Here is a 24009-nt window from a genome sequence, read left to right as displayed (position 1 = left end):
TTGACTGTATTATAGTCACTCAAATATTTGTTGAAAAATTACATAACTAAATGAATTTATTCCTCTCTACTTAAACTGGAAATAATTTTTCCCTTCACTGGAATTTCAGTTTTATTACAACATATTGCTTTGTCTTGTACGTATTTATGTGTATGCTCTTTGGCTTTTCTAGGAGCTTATGAACAAACTGTGGGTAGGGACCCCACTGCCCACCCACATACCCCCTTGGCACCTAGCAGAGGGCCTGCACTAAGCAAGCACTCGTTTAACAATTTGTTGGTTACGTAATTAAGAAAGCGAATCCTTAATCATATCAACATGTTTGCACTAAACCCTCCCCCCCCATTTAAGCCCTCCATCCTTCCTGCTGTAATTTATGGTCTCATTTTTGTTCTTGTTTAACAAAGAGGAGACACATACTACTAACTTCCTCTTTCATCCCACTATGGTCTGTTTTTCTTTTTCTTAAATAATGTATCACTATGTTTTCATAACACACATTTCTTTTTCTCTGTTTCTCTGCCCTCCTTTCTAGAAACCTGAACTAATATCTATAATTAAATAACAGTCTCTTGATTTTACTTTCCAGTATAGTTTATTATACAGGTCAAATTTCTTTGCCTTCTTATGCTTGTGAATGCAAATAGTTTCTTTAAGATTTTTCCCCAAATAAATGTCTAGCTCTCAGGCTCCTTTGTCCCCATAATTGTGTTACCATGGATTTTTTTTTTTTCCGATTAGTACAAAAGCTGCTTGAAACCTTTTTTTTTTTTAACATCTTTATTGGAGCATAACTGCTTTACAATGGTGTGTTAGTTTCTGCTGTATAACAAAGTGAATCAGCTATACATATACATATATCCCCATATCCCTTCCCTCTTGCGTCTCCCTCCCACCCTCCCTATCTCACCCCTCTAGGTGGTCACAAAGCACTGAGCTGATCTCCCTGTGCTATGCAGCTGCTTCCCACTAGCTAGCTGTTTTATGTTTGGTAGTGTATATATGTCAATGCTACTCTCTCACTTCGTCCCGCTTTCCCCTTCCCCCTCCCCATGTCCTCAAGTCCATTCTCTATGTCTGTGTCTTTATTCCTGTCCTGCCCCTAGGTTCTTCAGAACCATTATTTTTTTTTAGATTCCATATATATGTGTCAGCATACGGTATTTGTGAAACCCTTTCTTACAGGTCATTTTGCTAACAGGATTTTCCTTTTTTCTTAGAACTCCAGCTAGCTCATGATCACACTGCCCGAGATTACCTGCATTTTATGCTCTCCCTCTCTGCAAGCACAGAATTAGGACCACTTATTCTACTCATTTGTTCTTTCCTACAAAAATTTTCTCCAAGACACTCTAAGCACGAATTTTTAACTCTACTTATGAATTATTTGTCAGAAACATAATATTGTTGATGGGCTTAGATTAAAACATTGCCACTGACCTGGTGTCATATATTCTATATGGCTAGGAGTAGTGGTCCTTGATTATTTCTCTTCATCTAACAATCATATTGAAAACTTATGCATTGCTCTCATCTTTTAAAATTCACATCTAAAATTTTTCATCATAATTTTAAATAATTCAAAGGATCTAACTTCCTGTGCATTTTAGAAACTGACATTTTAAAATAACGCCATAATGTTACTCCTTTAAATGTACCAAATGCACCTGAAACATACCACAGCAATTTGAAGCTCATCATGTTCCCCTTACACAAATATGAACAGGCTCTTCTCTAAATGATAGACATTTTACACCCTTTCCCCTTACACTCATACTTCCATTTTAGTTCCCCCTCAGCATTTTTTCTTAATGTGTTATAGTTACATTTTTAAATATTCTATTTATTATCTCTCTGTAGTAAAAATACATATGCAATTAAATTTATTTTTTTAATTTCCTGTGATCAAAACACCTAAGTGCTAATTTTCAATTTTGTATTATTAGTCCAATTACTATTATTTTCAATTATTAAATACATCGTAAGTTAGAAAAAATGATAAATAATTATTAAATATAAAAAATACACCTCTTAATAATACAGTTGTAGCTTTCTTTTTAATAAATTCAGTTATCTATGACTGAATATTATTTTTTGTTAGAATAAGAAAGCATGCGGCATCAGTTCTATCCATAGCTTTTGTATTTAAACACTGCTTACATAAATGAGGACAGAAGTAGCCATGTCATACAGTGACTTAAGTCTTTGAACACCCAAGTTATTTGAAAAATCATGGTGATCTATCATCTTGCATAATGTTTAATGATCTACCAGCAGACAATTCTATCAGGTTCTCCTTTAATCTGGCTGAAAGCAAATAAATGAAGTGTACCCATCATTAGGGTTACCTGTTATTAGTTTCGTTTGCTTTCACAGTTTCTCAGAAGTACAGCAAAAAGGCTTGACTGAGACTTTGCAAAGGACGATTACTTATACTTAATTGAAAAGGACTATTACTTATACTTAATAGTCTTCCACTTACAGGTACCTTGTTCAGTCCAAAATACCCAGAAAGGGCTGGAAAAAGTATCCTTAAGAAAGTAACTTTTTATAAAATAATTTTCTTCTTTATCACTCGCTCTTTATCACTCTCAGTTGTGTCAAAACCTTGAGCTTACAGATTTAGAATTTTGTTTGTGGCAAACGTCCATCATATGGCCTAACCATTTCTCATTATTAAGCCAATTGGCCAAATCAGACTTCTTGTGTCAGATCAAATGAACATATTATACATCCCCATGACAACCAGAATCTCACAGGCCACCACAGCCTACTTCTAAAGCCATGCTGCATTCCTCACAGAAATATGTAAAGACAGAAAAAGACAGGAAGCCCTACTTTGGGTTTATGATGCCTTAATTAGAGGAGACCTGGCTGACACCAATATATCAAATTGTTTCATTGTAAGGTGGCTGTTTGTACCCCTGGGGCATAGTAAATGTATGCAAGACATTCCTTATTTTTCTTTAAATAAGAAAAAGGCAATTGAAAGGGGAACAGGGAGAGGAGAATCAATTTGACACCTTTCCCCCAGGTGTGCACTCAGACCCAGATGTGAGCTGCAGGAAAGTGTCCGGATGCAATCTGAGCCTCTGGGAACAATTCTTTTAAAACTGTGGTACCCACATACCCCTTGGAAAGTCTTCATCCACCCCTAGCAATACACATGAAATAAACCAACTGTGGTTATAGAGATGTGAAACAAGGTTAGCTGGATGACGCCATCTTGGTGCCTGATTAAGTCCATATTTTAAATAAGAGCACAGATCTGAACTACCTATATTTTCTAAATAAATTTCTCATTATCCACCAAATAACTACAATTCATACTAAATAACTTGGAAAACTGATGGTAAGTCTCCTAACTGTGTCTAACTTGAAGAACGTTAGTTCAACTTTTTATAGTCTCTCACCTCGCACTTACAGTTGAGCATCATGGACATTATAAACATAAAGCAGAGTGAGAAAAGGTTAAAAAATTGTAGAGCATGAACAATGACTCAGCGTAAGTATCTCAAAATGCCCCTTGCTGTTTAAAACACATTAGGACTTAAATTTTCTGCAGATAAAGAACTGTGGTCATTTATTACCACCTGTAATAATAACAGGTGTGAATAACAGGTGTGAAATCCTGAAGATGCAGTAAAGGCCATTTGAACATTCAGAAAGAAAAGTTGTCAAGCAGAATGATTTATATATAAACACTTTAGTAGACCTTTAAATTCACATGATTTCGAAAGGGGAAAAGGATCCCTTTTTTTTTTTTTTTTTTACGGCACGCGGGCCTCTCACTGTTGTGGCCTCTCCCCTTGCGGAGCACAGGCTCCACACGCGCAGGCTCAGCGGCCGTGGCTCACGGGCCCAGCCCCTCCGCGGCATGTAGGATCTTCCCGGACCAGGGCACGAACCCGTGTCCCCTGCATCGGCAGGCGGACTCTCAACCACTGCGCCACCAGGAAGCCCAGGATCACTTTTTTGCTTCATTATTTCATTGAGTTCCAATGACACTCACCGCCTCTGTGTGAACAGGATGCACAGCAAAAAGCAATGCCGTAACGAAAGCAAGTCCACGATTCTTGAAGACAGTTCTGTCACAGGTGTACATCAGCACAAGGGTCACTAGGCAGTGTAAAATGACATTTACTGCATGAAAGTAGAATGGGTTCATGCCAGTCAAAAAGATGTTTAGCCTGTAAAAACAAACAAAAACTGAATTAGCTACAAACAGAATATAAGCACAAACAAAGGAAATCCATCATTTTAAAAGATGTTATTCAATTAATTATTTTTAAATGATTCCCAATATCCAGTGATTCTGTACATTTGAGTGTAATTTTTTTCCTATCTAACAATTTTGCTATCTGCAGAAATCACTGCAAATGCAATACAATATTACTTCAGAAAACTGTGGCCTCACTGAGAAGGCAGGCAGACAGGCATGCCACCCCTTTTTCCCTCACTCCCTGGCTGATGCAAACACCCCCCAGTATCATGGCCACCTCTTCCTCAGCAGCTGAGTGTTAGAGGCAAGTCCACAGCGCTGTGGGTCAGAGCTATGGCCACCACAGATTAGAAAGAGAGCAGGAAACTGCGGCTGTGGTCAAGGTTGAGACAAACCGGGTATGACTGTGTTCTCTCACCTACGGTGCCACCAGGAACCAAATTTTCAGATTACGCACAAGGAATCATCGTTAATTACCACTCCACAAGGGGTCTTCAGGGCACCTATCCACAATTACCAGCTGTAGCAGAAATTACAAGGATGAGAAAGAACATAGCATTTCAGAATTTGTATTAAATGTTTTCTAACATAAATTCCTATAGATCTCAGAATCTGAATTCTAGGATTACAACAAAGAAACTAAAAAGAGAACCACAAAGAGAAGGGAAATTAATTGTTCAACATCTTAAAAAACAGTTTCCTAAGACAGAAATGCATAACAGAGAGACTTCTGAAGGTAGCCTTTAATTTAAAAACAGGACGGAATGTCCCCAACTGAGTCTGTAGGGTTATAGAAAAGATACAATTGTATAGGGAAGGGTTCTCTTGGGTGAGCATACACACCCTAAGTGGTACTGCCTATAGCTGTCTAGACTCCAGCCCAGTTTACCAAAACAGTAATACCACATCTTTATTCTCATGCTCTTGATCTGCTTCTCCTACACAAACACCTCCTGTTTGCCAAAAACAATGAAGAATCTAAAAGTCAACTTTAGCGATGGCATATGCATATCCTAAACACTTGACTTGATTCATACACAGTTTTAACCTACAGAATTTTAAACATCTCAGGCTTTATTTGGACATATGAATCTAAATGTCATAGTCACTTAATCAACTCAATTTTCATTCCCACTGAAGTAATCATGGTCCTAACTAAGCCTAGAAAAATGAATTGCTGTGAGGGATCCAACTCCAGGGCTCCAATGCAAGATTCCAAAGAGCTGTGTTGACAGACCCATGAGTCTGCGCACACCCCCAAGATCCGTAAGATAGGAGCCCAGTGTGAAATACCTCATTCAGAAGGAAAGAGGAAAGGGCAGTGAACTAGGGGACTGGCACATCCAGCTAAAGAAGGGAGAAAGCATCCCTCCCATTCCAGTACAAGAGGACGCCCACAGGCCGATAGAGCTGCCGGAAATCAGAAAGCTCAGGATGGCGGAGCTCTGAGAAGGACAAGACCAAGTCCCTATCCTCGGGGAACGGGGGTGCAGTTCCCTGACAGCCCATCCCCCTGAGGTTGATTTTACACTGTTTCTCACTTCATCAGGCTGAGTGTTCCAGACCAGCTAAGCCATTCATTTAAAATTCATTCACACCCATCTCAATGAGAGAAAACAGGCAATCTCACATGTGGTAGGTGGGTGCCCAAACTGAAAGGTCTCTAGGTTGTCGACATGTATCAAAGGCTTTAAAAATTATACAACTTTTGGCCAAAAATTCCACTTCTAGGAATTTTCTGTAAGGAAATAACCAGAAAAGTATTCAAAAAAATATATACATACATATGTGATATTGTGATATAGTAAGAAATATATATTTTGATCTTCATCCCAACTCCTAGTCAGAGGCCCTAAAACCTTTGTAATTTCCGAAGTGATACACGTGCTAGGAACGTCTTTTGTTTTAATATTTGGTCTCTGCCCCCAAGTTCCTGGCACTGGGCTCGTAAATTCCTTGCAATTTCCTAAGTGATAAGAGCAATGGGAGCACCTTTTGTTCTAATCCTTGGTCTTTGGCCCTGGTTCCTGACACAGAGCTCCTAAATCCCTTGGATTCCCTGAGAGATAGGAGTGTCTTTTGTTCTAATGAGGTGACTTTTACTGGGCTCCTGGATGGCTTCTGGATGGGGACTGGTCACGAGAAAGATCACGTGCGATTATAAGCTTGGAACTTTCAGCCCTACCCCCATCCTCAGGGAGGGCATAGGTGAGGGAGGCTGAGTTAATAATCGATCATGCCTATGTGATGAAGCTTCCATAAAATTCCCTGAACTATGGGGTTCAGAGAGCTTCCAGGTTGGTGAACACATCAACATGCCCAGAGAGTGATGCAGCCCAACTCCACAGGGACAGAAGCTTCTGCACTCAGGACCCTCCAGACCTTAGTCTGTGCATCACTTCACCTGGCTGTTTATCTGTACACTTTATCATACCCTTCTTTATGTAATAAACTGGTAAACATAAGTGTTTCTCTGAGTTCTGTGAGCCATTACAGCAAATTATCAAAGCTGAGGAGGGGGTTCTGGGAACCCCCAACTTGTAGCCAGGTCAGACATAAATGAGGGTAACCTGGGGACCCAGTACTTGCGACTGGTGTCTGAAGTGGGGCAATCGTGTAGAACCAAGCCCTTACCTGGGCGGATCTCATGCTAACTCCAGGTAGGGAGTGTCAGGACTGAATCGAATTCTAGGACACCCAGCAGGTGTCGGAGAATTGCTTGGTGTGGGAGCGAACTCCCACAAGAAGTCTTGTGAGTGTGAGTAGAGGAAGAGATGGAAATGGCCCTGTCAATCTAAAAGATGCACCTCACTGTGTTATTACAAAAATGGCAATACAGAGAAGGAAAGACACCTAATAAACCAAAACCCTTATGGATTTGACTATTCCCACACATATTATACTTTAGATCATAACTCTGGATTACAAATAATAGCACTGTTTCTAAAAAGAAAACAAAAGACCTATTATTTTTCTAATTTATTTGTTATTCAACCATTTGGAAAGTAAAAAGCATCACTGAAGACGACCGACCGTATTACTATATTACCACACTTTTATGAGGTACTTAACATACATTCCTTTCCCCTTCCAAAATGATACAAAATAGTAGGCATGAGTCACCTTTGTGTCCATATGTATCATATCTGAAAATGTGCAGATGTTATCCATATAGATTATATCTGGAAATTGGTTAGGACAGAGTGCTTGGTGTTTTAAGTGGATTCAAGTAGATGCCAAAATATTTTTTTTTAATTGCTGAATGGGGAACCACTGCAGTCATGAGGTAGCAGTGTGAAAGCCTCTCACATGGTACCTGACACTAGTGAACCTAAGCTTTGAGAAATCACCAAAAATCTAGAATTAGGAGAGTTTTCTAAATGTCTAAAAGATGGAGAAAGAGCTCTCCAAATTATAGACAAGTGAGCTTAAGATGAAATGATGACAAAATTTTAGAACTTATTCTATTTGTGAGCACTGGAAAAAGAATCTGATTCTGGGAGCCAACAGGGGTTCACAAAAAGGGAGTTAACTGACTAATCTCACATGTTAATTGAGGGGATGTGATAGATGCATCACATCTTTATTTTAACAAAGACATTTATCAGAATCTCTCAGGATCTCCTTGCATACAAGATAGAATAAGACAGGTTTGAGCACACACAAAGAGTGGTGAATAATAAATCAATGTCTCCTCGGATGGAGACCTCCAGGGTACGTCACAGGGTTCTGATAATATCTCTGAGCTGTCCGATATTTTTACCAAAATCTTAAATGAGTCTATAGTGTATGCTAACCAAGCCTGCAGAAGGCCTGTAGCTGGGAAGGAGAGTTAGTTACTGTACTGGGAGACTGAGTTTCACAAAGAATTTAAACGCTTGAAGTTGTTACTTAATTCTAACAGGATTCGACAGAATATGGGTAACAGTAAAGACCCACATTTGGACATAAAAGAGAACAAGATATTCGCAATCCAGATTAAAACTCTACACATAGTATGTCCAAGGGCTGTTAGTCTATCCTAAGCTCCGAGTTACTGTGTCCTGGTTACCGAAACAGACCAAACTACCAACAGTCAGGGAACCGCCTAAGTCAATATTTTTCATTTCAATTCACTCCAACAGATATTTATTGAGCAACTGCTAGATGCCAGGTATAACGTGGAGCCCACAGATACAAAGAGAAGACACAGCATTGGCTACTGAAGAGTTAACAGCATAGCAGGTGAGAGAGAGGAGAAACAGAGAAAGATGATTAAAAGTGAGAGAATTCTAGCAGTAGGAGAACCTACCAGGTACAGAGATAAGAAGGAGGGAGGCGTTCTCTGTGCAAGTGGGAAAGGGAACGTGGGTGGTATCCAATGTGGGGCAGCAGCCCCTCAGGGTACTATTTCAACACCAGAGCACCTTCACAGGACAGCTCCAGGATGTTGGGGGAAGGGTCTCTAAGTGATGTCTCAGGGAGACAGGTTTGAGGAAATGGGGGACACTCAGCCTGGAGAAAGATGGCAGACAGAAATGATACCAAGTTCTCCAGGGGAAAGGCTCTCTGACATATTCATGGCTACATCCCCAGTGTCTAGCACAGTGCCTGGTGCATGCTCGTCACACAATAAAACAGGTGATTTCATATAAAAACTTCCAGCTTCTCTTCAAATATTAGAAGACCTGGCAACTCTGGGCCTCCATGGCTGCATGGACATACCTGGGTGCCCATTTAGGTGGTTCAAGTACTCACAGTTTGCCACAGGGCCTGCTAACTAACTACTGAGAGGCAGACTTCAGCTCAAAGAAAGATGTAAGATCTAAAACTAGAATCGGTGTTTGGGATAACCAGAAATGTCCACACAGAGATGCGATAACAGCCTACCTTAAACACCACCTAGAGAGGACAGTCTCTCAGGTTCCACGTCACCATGAACGTACTTCCATCATAGAATTTAATCAGTTTTTTAAAACTCTTTTACTACACTCCTCAAATGTTATGAGCATTTTCATACATTTTTAGAAATTAGTTTTTTGTCACTGTATCCACCTCACTTAGCACACAGTAGATTCTAAGTGAAGGTTTACTGGACGAACAAATAAACTTACAAGAAGTTGGAAGTTGGAAAAGATCATCTTTCTCTTTCTATTCAAAGAATCCCTAACTTTATTTGATTTACCCTTCCTTTCTCATATAAAGGTAGGCCAAGCAATAGCAAGTAAAAGAACGTTTTTTTCTAAAATAATCTTAATAGTCATGCCTACTGGCTGAAAGCCTTCCAGATTTTGGCAAACAGAACGTAAAGAGCCCCGTCTCTGTCTGAAATCCTCGGCCTCTTCGTAAAAGTGCCCAGAAATGGGGGGGGGGGGCATACCGAGCTCACAGCAATCGGAAGGCACCTGTTCCCAGGAAAGGTCACAGGGTCACACAGTTTGGCATCAAGCAGCCACAGGAGGAGGGGTAGGAGAGGAGGAGAAAGTCATTGGTTGTCCCTCATCCAGCAACGCACACCTCACAGCCGAGAGCTCTAGGTAAAGCCCATTACTCTCTTTTAGTTTTCTTCTTTGAAAAATACCTCTGGTTTAGGAAAAAAATAAAAACAGCCTGTATCTCTACAAGAGACTTCTACTAGGGTCCCTCCTCAAGGGGACCCCAACTCTATTTCAGTCAAACATCCATACGTCAATGAACTGGCAGGGGTCTGGAAACTGCGTGAGAGGTCGTGATGTTCCATCGCCATGACTCGTGTCTAGTTCTGGGCCCTGAACCTGCAATTTTGCTGGTCTATAGATCAAGTAACATTTAAGAGGGCCGCCTGACTACTTCATGCCACCACCAACGATCCCTGTGGGTCAAAACATTCTGACTATCACCGCATCCCCATGCCTACCATAGCAAATGCTCTCACCTGGTCTTTGGCAGCTAAGCTCTGTCACTTGGCCTCTGGAACTCCAGGATCCCACCACCCCCAGTGGAGTCGGAAAACCCACCTCAACGGCAGCATCTCCCACATCACACTCGGCCTACAGAAAAGAGCCAACACAGAGCTTCCCAACCTTGCAGGCACTCCCTCACTAATGTATTTCTCAATGTCTCAATGAAGGGAGAAGCACCTGGCCCTCTCAGGGAATGCAGTAGAGGGTGGGAGGGAGTGAGATGTGTGCAGACGACGTGATAAATGCACCCCAACATTCCTATCTCATTGAGCTTCTGGAGTCCTTTCTCTGCCATGCCAGGGAGATTTTGTTATCTCAACCTCATTAAGCATAGACTTCCACTGAGTCGCAGTGCTTCCCTGGATCTCAATCACCAGTGTGCTAATTGCAACTGCTGATTCCCTAATCCCATCCCAAGATATTTTAAGCCAGTAGATCTGAGATGGGGCCCAGAGGTCTGCCCTAAGCAACCCAGTGATTCAAGACAGGTGATACTCAGAACAACAATACCCAGGTCTCAAAGCTTAAGGTAAGGCTGCATATGGTTGCCATGCTTGCCAGAAAATATCCAGTTTTCTCAGCAACAACACAACATACATTCTTTTCCAGTAAGACTATAAACCTGGGAAAAGAAAAAATTAAATGTACCCCTCATCTTCTGTTTTTGGTGTCTCAAATGATGGGTTCTCCAACACCTTCTGGGTGACTTTCCACAGCCCGGTTCTAGTTCTCCCGTCTTCCTATATCCCCGTTCATTTTTCTTCTTCTTACCTCCTGCCTTCATTACAGCTCTCATACTTCTAAATGCTTTCCATAGTCTTAGATCATTCAGCCAATAAACAACGACATCTGGTTCTTCTCGTTTTTCCTCTAAGGAGAATCCCTTACGCCCTTAACCATTTTAGTTGCTCTTCTTTTGCATTCCCTCCAGTACCAGGAATAAATCAGCAAATCGTCATCACTTCACGTATATAAAGAACCAAAGGATGCGGTTCCAAGGCACCAATGTAGACAAAAGTGCAGCAGGGAGATGGTGCCCTGAGGCCAAGGCAAAACTCATCCTCACCTGGCTCTGAGGAAGCTGTAGGGAGGGGTCAGGCAAAAGGGAGCCGGTCAGGGGGAGGCTGTTACAGTCTCTGTTGTCACATAGTACTCAGAGTAGCGACTGGATCAAAGAAAGGGTGAGGAAACTGAGGGCAGGAAGATCAGTGACCACAGAAGAAAGCAAGTCCCAGAAGAAAAATCTTCCAGAAGTGAGTCAGTAAATAACAAAACTGAACAGATCAACACCAAATATAATATAGTTAGTTATACCTATAACTGAGCTGTCAATTTTTAGCAAATGTTTTTTTCTTTCAAAGGTATATATGTTTGGGGCTTCCCTAGTGGCGCAGTGGTTGAGAGTCCGCCTGCCAATGCAGGGGACACGGGTTCATGCCCCCGTCCGGGAAGATCCCACATGCCGCGGAGCGGCTGGGCCTGTGAGCCATGGCCGCTGAGCCTGCGCGCCCAGAGCCTGTGCTCCGCAACGGGAGAGGCCACGATAGTGAGAGGCCCGCATACCGCAAAAAAAAAAAAAAAAAAAAAAAAAAACCCTCATGATACAGAAATATATTCCTCTCATTTTCTATCCCTCCTACACCACCAGACAGACTGTAGCCTAAAGGCTATCTTACGTCTAAAGCATATCCTAACAGGCAAGGATGCTAACCTCCTCGTCTTGGGGTTTCTAAGATAAACTTAGTTTGGCATGAAATTTTCAGAGGACTTTTTTTTTCATTTTTCTCTATAAAATCTTTATTGCCTCCAATCACATTTTTCCTTAACTACATCCATCACTGAACATCCTAGACAATCTAGTCAAACATCCTAAACAGTCTTCACTTGTCTCCTATCACAGACTTAGAAAACAAAATTATGTCTTGTAGCAATAGACTATCTCAAAATGAATTCCCATAGAGGTCAAATCAAACCATTTCTTTTAGGTTTTGGGCACAGCGGTTAGAGCTGATTTTCATGGTTGGCATATCATTTGTGACTAGAAGATGCAAACTGACGCAAAAAAACTCTCAAGATCTAAACATTAAAATGTTGCAAATCCTTACAGCTGCACATATTAAGATATTCTATTTTTTAACTCTGACATTTTAAACCAGCCACTTTCACTCATCTGGTTTATATTACCATCAGAGCCTTCAATAAAATAAAACTTTATAGCGAACTAGTAGAATACTATGATTCAACAGCCTAAACATGGAAAGAGAATTGAGGTCATTTAATTTGCCTTCGCTTCCCCATCATTAACATGGAAAAACCGCTGGTCCTTTCTTGTTGAAGGAAGCTTCTCCTTGCTTCTTGATATGGAATGGCACCGCTAACAATCCAGCAGGAGCTTCTCCTCAAGAGAAAGGGGGGTAGAAAGGAAATAAAATTTTAAAAGCTAAGCACCTTTTATATCAATCAGGACCATTTTTCAAGGTGGGCGTTACGGGCATTAGGAGGTTTGGTTCTGTGTCAATTCAGTGTCTACAAAGTGACTTAATGTGCTTCACCTGATTCCACAGTGAAAAACACGTCATGGCCAGTGAAGGATAAAGAAGAAAAATAAAAAAGGTTACTGCTGCAGATTAAGTTTTCACAGATGTTTTGATTCTGCTCTACAACAGTCCAAAAATAGTCCTGTGTGCCCTTGGAAGTGAGATTATGAAAAGACTGAACAGAAGATTTGACTAGAGACAGAAATTCATTAGAATTCTAAATTCACTTCAAGCAACACAAAGAAATTATTATTTGTATCAGTTAAAGTTTGACCAGAGAAGCAGATCAGGAATGATACAGCAGCAGGAATTTGCTGCAGAGTTTTGACCTTCCACAATCATGCAGGCATTCGAGAAGGAAGGATGGACTTGAAGTAGGGGAAAGGAAGGAGGGACTGGAACCCACAAAGATTAACTAGAATACACTTCTGTTTCTTGCAGCCTCCTAGGCTCCAACTTTAACGATGGGAGTGGCTTGCAAACAGGCCAGCAGTCTCCACAGTGCTGCACACATACCTGCACTATGATTCCAAGTAGCTAAAGGAGATCTGGAGAATTCCGGAGGAGCTGCAGAATTAGCTGCTGTTGCACACCAGAGCAGGTTACTCAGCAAGCCTGGGGCAACCAGCGTGAGCTGCGCCACACCAAACCTACACACACCTTCTGAGTGGGTACATGGCTGAAACAGAACAGGACCCTATGTGGCCTTCCCAGGACAGACCCCACCCGGTCCCGACCCCATGTCCTCCGCCCGCCTTTTGTCTGTAGAAAATCTTCAGTCAAAGAAAAAATTTAATCAGAGAAGTGAGAAAATGCAGAAGCAAAGGAAAGCATTCAAACAAGACTAGACAGTTTAGTCACTAAGCAAAGTCAAGGACTTTTAGTTCCTCCTCAAGGGCTATAGATAATATCCTGAGCCATATCTTTTGAGCTGTTTTGTAAATACTGAAACCCCCATCAGGTGGAAGAAGTTAACTACCTGATGACTAGACTGTAGCCATCACATAAACTGCCACAATTACAAGAACTGGCCTCAAAGAGATGGGCACAAACCAACCCTGGAACTGACCCTGTGTTGAAAACAATCAAGATGATGCTGATCAGACCACCACCGCATGACCAAGTTCAAGATGACTGTCAGAGCTGATTGTGCTGTTCCTGTACACGGCCCCCTCCCTCCGCCTATACATCCCTGAAACACCCCTTTAAAAGCTCCTGTCCGCTGACTGTCAGTGGGGAGTTGGACTTTGGACATGGGTCCACCTTCTCCCCCAGTTGTCGCCTCCGAAATAAGCAAACTTTCTTTTCCACCAACCTTTCCTCTCAAGTACTGGCTTTCCAGCGGTGAGCAGTGGGACTGCACTTTCGGGAACACGGCCACTTTGAGACAGGCTGGAACCTGAGACCCTTTGCTGCAGTGCTGCAATGCTTGCACCTGGAGAAACCTCTCCTTGAGCAACAAGATACAAAGAAACTATATGGGACTAAAAATAACTGCTTGCATGCCCAGCTGGGGCAAATTCTGGATAAAACATTCAAAGAGACCAAAAACCCAACTGCCACTTTTGAAGGGCCCTGAGCACAAACAGGATGCTGCGCACGCCCCCTGCACCCAACACCACCTAATGGGTGGGCAAACCACCTAAGTCACCCGTCTGGCCTGACCCCTGGACACACTCCTACCCTCACCCCATGTAAGGAACAAGCTGGGCCCCCCTCAGGAAGCGAGAACAGGCAAAGGAACCTGTTGCTTGTTCTCACTGCCCCCTGCTGCAGCAGGGGCCCCAATAAAGCCTTGCCTGAATTTGTCTGGTCTCAGTTCAATTTCTATTGATTAAGGAGGCCAAGAATCCTCCACGGTAACCACTTCACTTTCACTTTCCAAACCTCGAAGAAATTTCTCCTGTCCAGCCCTTGCCCTGTACAACACAGGAAAGGAATTTCTAAGTCGCAGTTCCAGTTAGCTAAATTGATATGATACAAATCACTGCACCTTCATAAGCTGCCTTCATTTTCCATTGTGCCCTGCCCTCCAAACCGGTAAAAGGAGACATTCTAATAATCCATTTCCTCACTTCAACTGCTGCCCATTTCTTATGTGAGAAAAACTGTGAATAGTCTCTTTCTACACAAGTACCTTTATAATAACAAGCATTACAGGGACTTCCCCGGTGGTCCAGTGGCTAAGACTCCACTGCAGGGGGCAAAGGTTTGATCCCTGGTCAGGGAACTAAGATCCCCAGTACGGATCTTTGGTGCAGCCAAAAAATTAAAATGAAGAAGAAAAAAGCATTACACATCTTTATAAATAAATAAATAAAATTTTTATTGTTTATTCTTAAGAGAATTTCTAGCCGTTAGTATGTGTGACGTTCATTCACTAAATCAAAGATAATACTTTTAATTAAAAAAATCAGTTTGAGTTTTGCACAGGGAAAAAGCCTGTTAAGAAGCTCAAAAGACTACCTATAGAGTAGAAGGAAATAGTTACCAACCACATATCTGACAAAGGATTTATATCTAATATGTATAAAGAAACCGCAAAACTCGACATTTAGAAAAAGATCCATTTAGAAAATCAACAAAAAATATGAAGAGAAAGTTTAACAAAGAGGACATACAGAAGGCAAATAGACACATGAAAAAAAATTTAACACCATCAGCCATTAGGGAAATGCTAATTAAAGCCACAACTTCACACCTACCAGAATGGCTACAATAAAAAAAAGTGACAATACCAAATCTGGTGAGGAAGCAGAGAAACATACACTGCTGATAGGATGGATGGAAAACAGTTTATCAGTTTCTTAAAAAACTAAACATGCAACTACCATATGACCCAGCAATTGTACTCCTGAACATGTATCCCAGAGAAACAACTACTTGTTCACATAAAAACCTGTAAATGAATGTTTGTAGTGGCACTATTTGTAATAGCTAAAACCTGGAAACAACCCAGAAGTCCTTTAACAGATGAATAACTAAACACACTGTGATACATGCATTCAATGGAATATTACTGAGCAGTAAAACGGAATGAACTATTGATACATGCAACAATCTGAATAAACTCCAGAGAATTATTCCAAGAGCAAAAAAGTCTCAAAGTTTACACCCTGTATGGTTCTAAATGGAACATTCTTGAAATGACAAAATTACATAGAGATGGAGTACATATTAGTAGCTGTTATCAATTAGGTGTCTATAGCTATGATAGGAAAACATGAAGGCTCTCTGTGATAGAACCGTTTTATATCTTGACTGTGATGGTAGTCTCACATGATAAAACTGCATAGACTAAATATACATTCAACAAAAAGAAAAAGAATATATGTAAAACTGATGAAACCTGAATAAAAACTGTGGATTGTATCTATGTCAACCCCCTGGTTGTGACTGTGTACTATAGCTATGCAAGATGTTACCACCAGGGAAAATGGATAAAGGATATGAGGGATTTCTATATTATTACTTACAATTGCATGGGAAAGTACAATTATCTCAAAATTCAACGTGTTTTTTAAAAAATGGGTTTGCAAAGCCAGATAAAGACACTACAAGAAAAGAAAAGTATAGGCCAATTTCCCTGATGAACCCAGATGCAAAAATCCACAACAAAATACTAGCAAACCAAATTCAACGACACATTAAAAAAAAAATCATACACCATGAACAAGCGGGTTTTATCACTGGGGTGCCAAGATGGCTCAACACACGCAAGTCAGTTAATGTGATACACTACGTTAACAAAGTAAACAATAAAGATCACATGATCATCGTAAATAGATGCAGAAAAAAACATCTGATGAAATTCAACACAATTTAATGGTAAAAAACTCTCAACAAACTAGGTTTATAGGGAATTTACCTCAACATAAAAAAGAACATTTATGAATAGGCCACAGCTAACATCATACTCAACAGTGAAAAACTGAAAACTTTCCTCCTAAGATCAGGAACAAGGCATGAATGCCCACGCTTGTCATTTCTATTCAGCATAGAACTGGAAGTCCTAGGTAGAGCAATTAGGCAAGGAAAATAAATAAAAGATATCTAAATCTGAAAGGAAGAAGTAGAATTATCACTGTTTACAGATGACATGATCTTATATGTAGAAACCCTAAAGATGCCACCAAAAATCTATCAGAACTAATACACAAATTCAGTAAAGTTGCAGAATACAAAAATCAGCGTACAAACATCAGCCGTATTTCTATACACTAAGAATGAACTATCCAAAATTAAGAAAACAATCTCATTTACTATAGCATCAAAAAGAATCAAATACTTAGGAATAAACTTAACCAAAGAGATGAAAAACGTATATACTTACAACTACAAATCACTGATGAGAGAAATTAAAGACACAAATAAATGGAAAGACATCCGATGTTCATGAATGGGAAGACTTAATATTGTTAAAATGTCCATATCACCCAAAGCCATCTACAGATTCAATGTAACCCCTATCAAAATCCCAAGGCATTTTTTACAGAAAAAGAAAAAAATCATAAATTTCATACTGACCACAAAAGGACCTGAATAGATCAAGAAGAACAAAGCTAAAGGTACCACACTTCCTGACTACAAAATATATTCCAGTGTTACAGTAATTAGTACAATACTGGCATAAAAACAGACATATAGACCAATGGAAAAGAATAGAGAAATTAACCCACATGTATGTGGTCAAATGATCTTTAACAAGGGTTCCAAGAATACACAATGGGGAAAGTACAGTCTCTTCAATACATGGTATTGGGAAAACTGGTTATCCACATGCAAAAGAATGAAACTAGACCCTTATCTTACAACGTACACAAAAATCAACCCAAAAATGTATCAAAAATTTATATGTAAGACCTGAAACTGTAAAACTCCTCGAAGAAAAATACAGGGGAAAAACTTCATGATGTTAGGTTTGGCAGTGGTCTCTTAGATGTGATAACAAAAGTACAAACAATAAAAGCAAAATTAGACAAGTGGGATTACATCAAACCATAAAGCCTTTGCACAGCAAAGGAAACAAATCAACAGAGTGAAAAGGCAACCTACAGAAGAGGAGAAAATATGTGCAAACCAAATATCTGATATGTTGTTAATATCTAAAATACATAAGGAATTCCTACAACTTAAAGCAGAAGAAATTAAATAACCTGATTTTAAAATGGGCAAAGAACTTGAATAGACATTTTTCCAAAGAAGACATACAAATGGCCAATAGGTACTTGGAAAGATGCTTACATCACTAATCATCAAAATCTAATCATGCAAATCATGCACTAATCATGCAAATCAAAACCACAATGAGTTATCACCTCACTCCTGTTAGGTTGGCTTTTATGAAAAAAAAAGGTAAGCATTGGCAAGGATGTGAAGAATTTGGAACCCTTGTACACTACTGGCTAGAAAGTAAAATGGTGCAGCCACCATGGAAAACAGGATAGAGTTTTCTCAAAAAGTTAAAAATACAATTACCATATGATTCAGCAATCCTACTTCTGGGTATATATCCAAAAGAATTGAAATCGGGATCTTGAAGAGATATATGCACTCCCGTGTTCACTGCATTATTCACAATAACCAAGATATAAAAACAACCTAAGTGTCTATCATTAGATGAATGGATAAAGAAAAGTGATATATATACACGATGTAATATTATTCAGCCTTAAAAAGGAGGAAATCGTGCAATGTGCAAAAACATGTAAGAACTTGGAGAGCATTATGCTACGTGAAATAAGCCAGTCGCAGAAGTCCACTTATGTGAGGTACCTAAAGTAGTCAAACTCATAGAAATAGATAGTAAAATGGTGGTTGCCAAGGGCAGGATGAGAGGAGAGGGGCACCAAGAGTTACTGTTCAACAGGTATATAGTTTCAATTATACTAGAGGAATAAGTGCTACAGAGCGGCTGTACAACATTATAGCTGACAATACTGTATTGTGCACTTAAAAATTTAAGATGGTAGATCTCGTTAGGTGTTCTTACAACAAAATTAATCATTAATTAATTGAATGGTTTTCAATTCTCAAAATTTCTGCTCAAACAAGCTTAAGATACAGTTAAGATAGTTTGAATATATTTCAAAGGCCACTTTGTGTTTTCACTGATTACCTAAACTAAAAATCATTAAAGTCATGATCTATGTAGATAGAGTTCCTAGGCCAATGCTTGGTTCACACTGAATAGTTAATAAATGTGATTTTCTGTCCTTCCTTACAACAATCTTCAGAGTTGTGTGGGCCTAACATCGTTAACGTCGTCCCTTATACATGCCCAGCCTCACGCTATTGCGCTGGAAGATGCAGTTTCACCTCAGCTGACTGTGATGAGAAAGCCTCCACATCTTATTCAAATCAATGCCTGTGAGTACAGAAAGGTTAGTTAAATTTCTCTTTCTGAAGAGGCACTATTACTTTCCAGTTAGTGCACCCTAGACTTGTAATTCAATCTTCTCAAAAAAAAAGGTATATCTTACACAGCCACTAAGACACACTCTACAAAGAGCAATGCATCTTAGCAACCAGCCTGCTTTTTATAACCAGTGAGCATCATAAATGAAGAGGTGCCCCCTGCCCCCTCAATTCTCCTTCTCCTTTGCCCCTGTTCTGCACGACGCCTGCTTTCCTCTTCATCAACGGCCTTGCCTCACTGTCTACTCTTTTCCTCCCCTTCTCTCTCTTCTGTCCCTGCCACCTCCTGCACGAATTAAAAAAAGTTTTTTTTTTAGAAAGTCAAGAAGTGAAGACACTCTTCCCCACCCTCCAAGTGGGCACAGGCATTTGACCCTGATCTTTGTACATGGAAAAAGCTCAGAGGAGGGACCTAAATGGTCTCCGTGGCTGTTATAGGCCCAGCACACCTCATGCTGTGAGCTACCACACCTTAAACTAATCAACAAATCTCTGTAATAAATGAAAAAGCAGGTCAATTTAGAAGTTACACACATATCGTGCCATCTAAGAATGTGCCATTTTAAGAAACATTTAGGGAAAAAAAGGACTGAGCAACTTAGTAGCTGAGATTATCTTTCAGCTGAAAAACAAAACCGCTTTCCAAAAGGATAAATGTTTATAAAATACTCTCTTCAGAGTCAAATGTGCTATTTCCTCACCCGCCTTAAAACATTCAACTTTCAGTTGAAGAATTAAGTACAATCGCTCTGGTTTCCTTTTCTAAGTCATCAGCCACCTGTCAAGAGACCTCGGCCTCCCGGCCTGGGCAGGCTTTTCAAGCTGTTTACCCTGTCTCGAATGACCAGTACCACAAAGACAGGTTCATATTACACCCGTTGGAAAATGCTTAAAACGCTGATGTTACTGAACCAATATTATTTCAACAGTTCTGTCCGGCACATTATAAGCTTAAATGCTGAGCCAAATTATAAGGAGCTGAGTCAAGCTCATGACGCGCGAGCCAGCACTCCCCTGGCATCAGCCTTTCTCCCCTTCCACCTGAAGCTAGCCGTCTTTTAAATTCAAGAAAATACTCCACCCCGCAAAACCCTGGCGTTCTCCCGATTCCCTTTGCACCTTATTCACACTTGAAATGCTGAATCATGACTCCGAGATTGTAAAAGAAACACTACTTCAACTGAGACGCCAGGACCCCCAGAGGATCCCATGCTTTCCTGCCTTCCTTTGCTTTGCACCTTTTAAAGTCTAAATCTGGAGCCCTTCCCGAAGATCGGCGAGGCTCCAGGAGCAGCCAAGTCTGCAGGTCGGGAGAGCGCCTCTGCCCGCTGTGCTGCTCCTCCCCAAACCCACGCAAGCCCTGGCAGCTCACGACTCCCAAGGAGCCGACACACTCCCCGTCTGCACAGCTCACCAGCAGCCGCCGAGAAACCCCCAACTTCGAAGCTTCACCACCACAGCCACCCGCCCAGAGCTCGTCGGGCCCGCGCTGGTCTCATTTAGCCACCGTACCACGGGGGTGAGCTGTGCGGAGGCGGGTGGGCTCCACCAGACCCCTCCCAGCCCTGGCCCCAGAGACCTGCCCGCCCAGAGCGCAGACTCTCGAGAAACTCAATTCCAAGTCCCGGCCCGCGCCTCCTGAACCGCCCCGGGAGCCCCAAGCAGCCGGGCGGAGGACCACTGAGCAGAGGGGCGTGGGCAGCCTGGAGAGGAGGGAGGCGTGGAGGGGAAGGGGCGGCGAGAAAAGAAACGGCCCCCAAGCCAGTCCCGCAACTTCTCCCAGCCCGGGTTGGGGCTGAGGAGAAACGGCGGCGGCCGCAAGGGGTGAGGGACTCACTTGAAGGTGAGGACGCAGAGCGGCCGGTAGGACTTGTGGCTGGTGTTCTCGGCCATGCCCTTGCCCCAGAAGTCGTTGGAGAAGATGCCCCAGCGCAGCGGGGCGCCGGGCCGCACGTCGGGGTTGTTGACGATCGCCCACACGTCGTCGTGCACGAACTCGCCCTGCAGGGAGCGGCCGTAGCACAGGCAGCTCGCCCCGACCAGCAGCGCCGCGGCCCCAGGCGCCGAAAGTCCGCAGCCCCGCCGCCTGGAGGGCGCGCGGTCCCCGCCGCCACCTCGGGCAGAGCTTGTCACTACCATCGCGCCGCCGCCGCTGCCCTGGCCTCTCCCGGGCGTCTGGCATCGTCCCCAGCCGGGGACCGGGCGGCGCGCGGCGGCTGCCCGGAGGTGGGCTCGGGCATAGTCGGCGGCAGCTGGACCTGCCGGTAGCGCCCCACGCTCCGCCGCCGCCTGCGCCGCCGAGTTGGCCCAGCTGCAAATAAACAGCAGTCCCCCCGCCTCCCCTGGCCATCGCCACCTCCTCCGCCCCACTGCGCATGCCCCGCTCGCAATCGCCTCCACCCCCCAATCCCGGGACCGGCGCCGCTTTCGCCCCCATGTCCCGCACCCTCCCCTCGCGCCCCGGCTGGTCGCGCGCTCAGCCCGCGGGCGCAGCGGCGCCGGGCGGCGAGAGTCAGCGCTCAGGTGGAGCGGGGTCAACGCGCGGGGCTACCCGGAGCGGCGGGGAAGGGGCATCCGAGATGCTCTCCGCCTCCCAACATGTACCCCAGCAGGGTCCGGGGAGGGCCTCCTGTTGGGCACCTCCAGGCCCCGGGCCAGGACGGACTTAGCAGGTGCTCAGCCTGAACCCCCCGCCCGCCTTCAGGGAGGGAGCAGTGGCTGCCGCCGCCCGGGACGTCCCCGGCTTTTCAGCACCCCGGACAACAGCACGGGCGGCCAGCGGGCCACGCTCTCCCGCCCCGCTTCGCGCTCGCGTCCCCCGCGGTCTCCTTCCCGGGCTTTCGGTCCCCACCGCCCCGCGACCAGAGGTTGCAGCCTCTGGGGGTGGAAACCGCAGGGAAATGGAGCTTCTGAAGCATCTTTCTGAAAACCGAGCGAGGGTCTCCCTGGCGGGGGCGTCTCCTGCCCGCCCTGCCCCGGTTTGTTCCCAGGAGCCATCGGCTGTTTTCCTTTACCGCCCATTGCTCTGCTCACGCTTATAAAGTCTCAGGTTCGATTTTTGGTTTGGGTTTGGGCTCCGAATTGGCTTCTGAAACATTCCTCCTCGTTTTGTTTTTTTACTACGGCTCTTAAAACAATCTGGGAGATGCCAAGCAAATTACTTTTTCTTCCCATCTAAGTGGGTCACTTGGGTCTGAGTATTTCCTACGCTGTGAGGGTGTTTGAACTCTTCCTGCTAAGTCAATACGATTTAAAACAAAAACAAAAAACCAAACTGCTTTAAGGCCTCTGGCTTTGGCTTCCCATCTTCCAGTTTTTCTGAACGGTTGTTTTCTTTTTTAAAAACTACTAATTATAATATAAACTAAGTATACCGTTGAGATGAGGATCAGTAGAATTTGTGCAGGTTTGAAAAATCTGTTAACTCTTTGAGGCCCTTGTAAATTTCTATTGCTGTGTGTCATTGAAGTTACCTGGAATCTGATGCATCCAGATAGAGAAACTTAAAATATATACAAAATTCGCCATATTATTATCATCCTTCCAAAATCCTTAAGAGTTTTGATCTAAAAAAAAAGAAAAAGAGTAGAAAAAAAGGCAGAAATCACTCTTATACTGACTGAATGTTTTTGTGACTCTTTAGGGCACCAATTTATTTCTTAAAAAATTTAAGATATATCTGAGCAGTTGAAAACTCAATGAAATAAGACGAATATATTCCAAGTCAGGATGTTTTTATCCATTTCACTTTGTTTTTTAGTGACTTAGAAATTAGTGACTGAGAAATGTATTCATCCTTGCATCAAAAGTTTTTAACCCTGGGTAGCTTTCATATCCAGACCCTACACACACCTGTGTCAACCATCTCCTCAAAGAACACACTACAGCCTTTCTTCTTCACCTGCCCATTAACTTAATAAAAATATACGAAAGTATATGTTGTGCTACAATATGCTAAGTACTGGGCTGGATGACCAAAGCTGCTCAAATTGTGTACGTGTGTAAATGTGTGTGTGTAAGATTAATACCATAAAAGTCTAACAACCTTCTGAGTTAACAGCTGACTAAGACAGTGAATTTGTCCTTGCTGAAATGATAGTAGGTATAATAAGCCAATGTATCAGTCCTTACCTACAATTAATAGAGGCTTTCTTGAGACAATATCTTACTCCCAAAGAGTGCCTCTAATTGTAGATTTTTAAAGAGAGCAGGCCTTTTCTCCCTTAAATCACCCTTGTAGGAGGCACAGCTTGCCCACCCTGTTCTGTTCTGAGTTGTTATCTTTTTTAGAAGAAAACACTTATCAGAATTCTCCATGACAATAGAGAGAAATGAAGAAGGACAAAGCTGGACTCCAAAAAGACAATAAAAGGGAGCAAAGAGGAAGGAAACCTCTAAGTAGGATTCCAGGTTTCTGAGCACAGAGAGTTTCATCAAGATGGGCTGTAGACTGACTGGCATCTCCATTCTATTTAGTTTGGATGATGAATTTGGGATGAATGTACTTTAAAATAATGAGATACCTCAAGTCCTCTCAAGGACAAAGTAATAAGTAACTAATTTTTAAAAGTAAACAGTTCCTACCATATGACCCAGCAATCCCACTACCGGGCATATACCCTGAGAAAAACATCACTCAAAAAGAGTCATGTACCACAATGTTCATTGCAGCTCTATTTACAATAGCCAGGACATGGAAGCAACCTAAGTGTCCATCGACAGATGAATGGATAAAGAAGCTGTGGCACATATATACAATGGAATATTACTTAGCCATAAAAACAAACGAAATTGAGGTATTTGTAGTGAGGTGGCTGGACCTAGAGTCTGTCATACAGAGTGAAGTAAGTCAGAACGAGAAAAACAAATACTAACAAATACTATATATGTATGCTAACACATATATATGGAA

General features: G+C 42.3%; 1 protein-coding gene across 1 annotated transcript in view; it reads right to left on the bottom strand.

Annotated features, from left to right (window-relative positions):
* Positions 1 to 21236, bottom strand: part of TMTC1 (transmembrane O-mannosyltransferase targeting cadherins 1) — a 260082-nt gene extending 238846 nt beyond the window's left edge. The window contains exons 1-2 of the mRNA XM_065887047.1: positions 20935 to 21236; positions 4013 to 4190 (exon numbers count right to left, since the gene is read on the bottom strand). Of these exons, the coding sequence (XP_065743119.1) occupies positions 4013 to 4190; positions 20935 to 21236 (480 nt within the window). The remainder of the gene's footprint in view (positions 1 to 4012; positions 4191 to 20934) is intronic.
* Between the last annotated feature and the right edge of the window lie 2773 nt (positions 21237 to 24009).

The sequence above is a fragment of the Phocoena phocoena genome, chromosome 11 (assembly GCF_963924675.1).
Source record: "Phocoena phocoena chromosome 11, mPhoPho1.1, whole genome shotgun sequence".
Classification (NCBI taxonomy): Eukaryota; Metazoa; Chordata; class Mammalia; order Artiodactyla; family Phocoenidae; genus Phocoena; species Phocoena phocoena.
The sequence above is the reverse complement of the archived record's forward strand: the minus strand, read 5'-3'. Positions and strand labels throughout refer to the sequence as shown.